This window comes from Thalassophryne amazonica, chromosome 6 (genome assembly GCF_902500255.1).
Source record: "Thalassophryne amazonica chromosome 6, fThaAma1.1, whole genome shotgun sequence".
NCBI lineage: Eukaryota > Metazoa > Chordata > Actinopteri > Batrachoidiformes > Batrachoididae > Thalassophryne > Thalassophryne amazonica.
The window spans coordinates 2,681,520-2,688,535 of NC_047108.1; the positions used below are offsets into that span (position 1 = coordinate 2,681,520).

The following is a 7,016-nucleotide window of genomic DNA, read 5'->3' on the forward strand; positions in this document are numbered from 1 at the left end:
GTAAGCGGTAAAGATCTGGTCGCGTCACCACTAAAAAGTCTGTAAGCGGTAAAGATCTGGTCACGTCACCACTCAGCAGTCTGTAAGCGGTAAAGATCTGGTCGCGTCACCACTCAGCAGTCTGTAAGCGGTAAAGATCTGGTCGCGTCACCACTCAGCAGTCTGTAAGCGGTAAAGATCTGGTCACGTCACCACTCAGGCCTGTGGCAAACCCAGAGGAAAGTAAGACAATTATTATTTTGTATTATAAACTTTTTATTGAACATAGAAAAGACAATTCAATCTTCATCTTCTTCCTCTTCTTCATCCTGGTTGATCTGGAAATAGCGCAGTTCGTAGCTTTCCTTGGTGTTAGCTACAACGCGCAGCCAGTCCCGCAGATTGTTCTTCTTCAGGTACTTCTTGGTCAGGTACTTCAGGTATCTGCAAAGAAGGAAAACTGAGTCAACAAAGAAAGCAGACGTTCAGTGCTCAAGCCCATCCTGTGGACCAGCACCTACCTGCCTCTCTTTTAATATTAGTACAGCAGGTAACTGTAAGAATCCTTCAAATCTGGTTACAAGCACCAAAGTTTGACTGTGTATACCTTTTGGTACATATTGTAGAAAAATAACTTCAGCCATTTGCATTTTCAATAGGGGGCCAAGTAGGGGTCAATGGAAGAATTGCACAGGGGGTCAAAATTAAAAAATGTTCCAATCATATTGAAAGCTATACCACATTATGTATCTGATGACAATGATTCCAAAAAGGTATAGTTTGGACTATCTATAACTGAATGTTCTGGAGTTATGGGGTAAAAACAGCAAGAATGGTAACAAAGGTCAGTTTCAGTTTGTACAGGGGTCAAAAGTTAAAGTTCCTCCAGTTTTGGTAGAATGTGGTGCAAATTATTGGTTGAACTAATAGGATTAACAAATGGAATAGTTCTGACTGTGTTGAATGTTTGGTCTCCAACGTAAAGCTCAAACAATGTTGACGTCCATTGGATTCTATGACATGTGACATATGTTACACCGTAACATGATAACTAAGCATGACACATGGTGCAAACTATTCCTTTTTAAAATCCTACTAACTCATCTTGACATGTCACACGTGTGAGGTGGGATGGATTATCTCAGCAAAGGACAAGTGCCCCCTAACACAGATTTGTTAATATTTGAAAGAAATAAGTCTTATGTATATAGAAAATGTTTTAGATATTTGAGGTCAGCTCATGAACAATGGAAGCAAAGACAAAACTGCTAGGTTCAATTCCCTGTTCTGATCACACACAGGCGGGCTGTGGGCTGTTCTCAGCTGATTCCTCTGGATGCAGCACTCAGTTTTTGGTTGTGTTAATTACATCCACCAAGGAGGTTATGTTTTCGGTCGCGTTTGTTTGTTTGTCTGTCTGTTTGTCAGCAGGATAACTCAAAACGTTTTGAATGGATTTTGATGAAATTTTGTGGAGTAGTTGGAAATGACAAGAGGAACAAGTGATTCAATTCTAGTGGTGATCCGGATCACGATCCGGATCCAGGAATTTTTTAAAGGATTCTTCACCATTGTGGGATAGGGGGAATTTTGACATTCTAGTTTCTAACTCCATAAAAACAAGGCAGAAAGGCTTGAAAAAAATTAGGGTGTAACATAGTCAAATGTTCTATCAAACAACAAAGTTTGGTGACGATCGGATCCGGATTCTGGATCTGGTGATCCAGAATATGCAAAAATATAGGGAAAAGAGAAAATGTGTCAGTGTGAGGTGACAAATGAAGCTAGAGATGCACAACTAACACCAAACTGTAGCTGAATCTGTACTGATTCAGTAAGGTGTCATCAGATTTGATGTAGCTTCAAATGTTATGGAGCTAGATCCAGAAGAAAACCGCCATTACCGAAAAATCGTTTTTATACAATAACTTTTGAATAAAGACATAAAAGTGATTCCAAGTTCTAGTGGTATGTTTTCATGGTCAAGGATGTCAAATATAAAGGAAAGAAAAGTGTATGTATCATAGTTTTGGTTGTAACACTGAACTGTTGAATAGATCACTGTGCCAAGAAGGGAATCTCTTTAGTGACCCTATGGCCTTATGTAGCACATGTAACACTTAAAAAAATAGTTCTATTTCAGAATTTACTGTTATTTATTTAAAAAAGTGTTTCATAAATGTTAAAAAATTCATATATTTGCAGTTTAGTTGAATAATAAATTGAATTTTGTCTCTTATTTGTTTTTGTCTATAAGCACATGCAATATCAATATCAGTGCTCAGATGACAGTAGCTTCTGGGAAAGGTGCAAGTTGCAATAAACTGTGATGCCAAGCGCTAAAGATACATGCTATCCAGTCACAGCAGATTAAACTTTTTTTTTACTACTGAGCAAACATTGTTAGACTTTTTTAGGTTCAATAATTCCACGGCGTGTAGATGTTATGGCATCAGTGACCCCATGGCCTTGGCGGAGGTTTGCACTCTCTGAGTGCTTCTAGATACAGACTTGCATGCAGTAACGCTGTGCCGCGCAGACCTGCTTAAAACTGCATTCAGCACTCGACACTTTCTTACGTTGAAGAAAATTAAACATGTTTAATTTCTTCCGGTCTACGCGTGTAGCCCTCAACGTACAGCTGCACAGGGAGAAAAAAACTCAATGTGGAACTGCTAAAAGTGGGCGTAGAGCTGCTCAACTCAGCGTAGACGATACGCCACAATGAGCAGCTCTACAAATATGCCAATGTGAAAGGGGCTTGAGTGAATCATTTCTCTCAGTGACAATCTTCGTTCGACCACATGAGGTTGTAAGAGACCCTCTTACACCGAATATATACGTGCAGCGCTGCGCTTTTACACATGGAGCCAGCAGCCAGGGGGCGATTCAGACAGCATTCACATGCCACAGAGTAACACATTACACCTACAATCTTTGGGATACCATGTGAGACTGTTCTGCCCTACGATTGCATATTGGAAAACCATGTGACGGTGAACCAATTCCGACTGGACACTCACACTGCACACGTCATCACACAGCTTATATGAGGAGTACAAAGATGGTGGATGGCTGGCCGAAAGTGCGCGGTGTTAACTTTTCAGCAAAAGAAAAAAAAGTAAGTTTCTATCTTATATCATCAAAAAGTTATTTATAATTTAGTAAAACGTGTACTGAGCCGTGTCGGACGGTGTCAGCCCCAGAGGGTTAAAGAACGCCTTTTTCTTTTTGTGTCTTTTTTCTCTCTGTTTTAAATTGTTCGCAAAGTATCTCCGTTTGTCACGTTTAATCCCGAGATTTTGCAAGATTTCCTGTCTGACGTGGGAATGTTCGTGTGTGGTGTGTTGACATCACCGTGTGGCTGCACACCACACACTGTACCACCAAACCTGTTAGTTCTATGATTTTTTTTATCTCCACGTGTGTGGTCTCTGAGGTTTTGGAAACCTACAGATTTAAAATCGTGTCAGGAGCAAGGAGTACGCATTCTGGGTGAATCTCATCACTGACAATACGCATCTTGATAGACTACCAGCGATATGATACATCTTGCGATACGTGACAGCGCCATACGATTCACCCCGTTCCCGATTCAATGTGATTTTATATGTATTTGATGGTGATTCACAATTTGGTGCGACTGCAATTCAACACGACACAAAAACTTTAAAAAGTAAATAAGTGAACCAGGCATAAGCCACAGTGATCTTCAGTGAGAGGAAGAATGTTCTGCTTCATGAGGAACTAAGGTCAAAGGTCAAGGTCACAGGAAGGTCAAACACTAAAATCACCCCCAATTTTTTGTGCTGCTCACAATTTATGCTTTTTTTATAACCTTGAATTTTGGCATGAATATAGTCAATCAATCAATCAATTTTTTTTATATAGCGCCAAATCACAACAAACAGTTGCCCCAAGGCGCTTTATATTGTAAGGCAAGGCCATACAATAATTATGTAAAACCCCAACGGTCAAAATGACCCCCTGTGAGCAAGCACTTGGCTACAGTGGGAAGGAAAAACTCCCTTTTAACAGGAAGAAATATAGTAGTATATAGTATATACTATATATATATATATACATATACATATATATATACATATATACACATATATACAAATATACATACATACATATATATATATATATATATATATATATATATACATATATACACATATATACAAATATACATATATATATATATATATATATATACATATATATATATACATACACATACATACATACATATATATACATACATACACATACATACATACATATACGAGGGCTGTCAATAAAGTAACGGTCCTTTTTATTTTTTTCAAAAACTATATGGATTTCATTCATATGTTTTTACGTCAGACATGCTTGAACCCTCGTGCGCATGCGTGAGTTTTTCCACGCCTGTCGGTGACGTCATTCGCCTGTGAGCACTCCTTGTGGGAGAAGTCGTCCAGCCCCTCGTCGGAATTCCTTTGTCTGAGAAGTTGCTGAGAGACTGGCGCGTTGTTTGATCAAAATTTTTTCTAAACCTGTGAGGCACATCGAAGTGGACACGGTTCGAAAAATTAAGCTGGTTTTCAGTGAAAATTTTAACGTCTGATGAGAGATTTTGAGGTGATTCTGTCGCTTTAAGGACTTCCCACAGTGCGGGACGTCGCTCAGCGCTCTCAGCCGCCGTCGTCAGCCTGTTCAAGCTGAAAACCTCCACATTTCAGGCTCTATTGATCCAGGACGTCGTGAGAGAACAGAGAAGTTTCAGAAGAGGTCGGTTTCAGCATTTTATCCGGATATTCCACTGTTAAAGGAGATTTTTTTTAATGAAAGTGTTGTATGGCTGGGGGGCCTGGCTGCCTTTTTGTTTCTGTCTTTTGTTTTTCCTTCCAGGTGGCTTGCATTTGGGACTGAGTGGCTGTGTTGCTGAGGTTATCAGGACCTCACCCTGATCACCTGCGGCTCGTCAGGACTCACCGCTGTGGTGCATCTATATGGATTGGAACATGGTGGCATTTAAGACTGGAGTATACAGTGTGTATTTGCCAGAGACTCAACCTTGTGACCAGACGGGTGAGATCATCGTCTCGGGAGCCATCTCATCATCAGTGGATGCAGAGAACGTCCAGGGTTTGATGCACGGTCTGTGAAAGAGGAGGGGGTGAGGTCTCACGCTCGTCAGCACACTTCCTGAGGTACGTTAGATTTTGTGACTAACGTTTATACAGTCAGTAAATGTGGTGTCCCTCACACCTTTATTATATTGAGCTGTACGTTAGTCATGTATCGGCTTCCACTGCAGTGGAGTTTTGTGAACCGGATGTTCCATGCCTGCAGGTTGGGAAGCTGATTAGTACTCAAGCCAGGAAGTGTTTGCTGTTTGTACACCTTTAAGTGCTCTCTCTGTGTGTAGAGTGTGGACTCACATAATGGTTCCTTCTTTCACAGACTCGGTTTGTTGCGGCCACCTGGGGGGTGTCGGCGGGGTCCTTGGGTCCGAACAGCTTCTGGCTCCGGACTGTTAGCGCTGCTGGGAGCGCACCACGCCAGACCGCACTTTCTTTTGTTATTTTTTGTATCACTGTTATGTATTCAGTTAGCCTTTGTACCGTGCTCTGCTTATTTCATACTGGGTCCTTCAAACGCTGGTCGGTTCTCCGAGCTGCGTCCGACACATAACAGAAAGAAGTGCGGACGGGTCCGCGCGTCGGGACGCAGCCGCCGCGACGCTCCGCCACAGGAAAAACACCTCTGTTGAAAGCCTTAAGGACAAGTTGGAACATGTCCAGCTGTTAAACAATTTCTCATATACTCACTCCACTGAAAGCCATCAAAAGCCAACTGGATATTACAAATGGTTGCAAATGCATATATATATACCATTTTACAAATGGTATATATATATATATACACACACACATATATATATATACACACATATATATATATATATATATATATATATATATATATACCGTATTTTCCGGACTATAAGTCGCACCAGCCACTTTATCCATTATAAAGAAAAATAAACCATAAATAAGTTGCACTGGACTATAAGTCCCATGGACATACAGGTATGTTAACATGAAAAGTTCAGATGATAATATTGTGACGGCTACCGTTTTCGGATGCATATTTAACCAGTCTTAACTTGTAATCTGCAGAGTATGATTTTCTTTTTGGTGGCATTTTTTCGGGCCTTCTCCGTTGTCTTGTTAAGTTATCAGTAACGTTGAAATCTTTATTTTTCTATGGTAGTCAGAAGTCGCAGGAACAGTCACACAAGCCTCGAGTGCCCTCTCGTGAGCTGCATTTTACCTACAGATATGTTTGTATTTTGCGGACCACATTGCGAGCCGAACCATGCAGCACCTACCTGCGCAGCTCATGACCGCCCAGCGGTGTCGATCCAGCTCCTTCCAAGTGCAGACGCTAATCCTCCGCCGTCGCTCAGTGCTCCCATGCAGCTCTCAGCGTCAACTCTGCTCACACTGATATCCAAGGGTTGAAGCTGTTTTGTTAGCTGTCCCGGAATAAACACCATGTTCGTCTGCTTCAAACGCTTTTCACAATCATCAACGCCAGCTCCTTCCAAGTGCACACGCTAATCCTCCACCGTCGCTCACCCGGTGCTCCAACGCAGCTCTCAGCGTCAACTTAAACACTCTGCTCACACTGATATCCAAGGGTTGAAGCTGTTTTGTTCGCCATGCCGGAATTAACAGCAAGCACCATGTTCGTCAGCTTCTCACGCTGTGGGTGAGGTGAGGAATACGCGTCCAACATTCTGTTCTCTGATTGGTTATCGCGACCAGCATAACTTATAGGACGGCCACCATACTACAGTGCCCATGATGCATTGCATTTCCTTTTCTGGTGGCCATTTTAAAACATAGATTGACTCTGTCACGTAAAATTGTTTTGTTACAGTAAATTAATAGAGATCCTACCGGTATATTTTTCATTTATAAGTCGCACCGGAGTATAGGTCGCACCCCCGGCCAAAACATGTAAAAAAGGGCGACTTATAG

The 7,016-nt window shown here is 41.4% G+C and overlaps 1 protein-coding gene across 1 annotated transcript in view; it reads right to left on the reverse strand.

Annotated features, from left to right (window-relative positions):
* Positions 1-237: 237 nt before the first annotated feature.
* LOC117513130 (60S ribosomal protein L22-like) overlaps positions 238-7,016 on the reverse strand; it is a 20,521-nt gene continuing 13,742 nt past the window's right edge. Inside the window, exons 4-6 of the mRNA XM_034173465.1 lie at positions 820-822; positions 759-764; positions 238-425 (exon numbers count right to left, since the gene is read on the reverse strand). Of these exons, the coding sequence (XP_034029356.1) occupies positions 279-425; positions 759-764; positions 820-822 (156 nt within the window). The 3' untranslated portion in view covers positions 238-278. The remainder of the gene's footprint in view (positions 426-758; positions 765-819; positions 823-7,016) is intronic.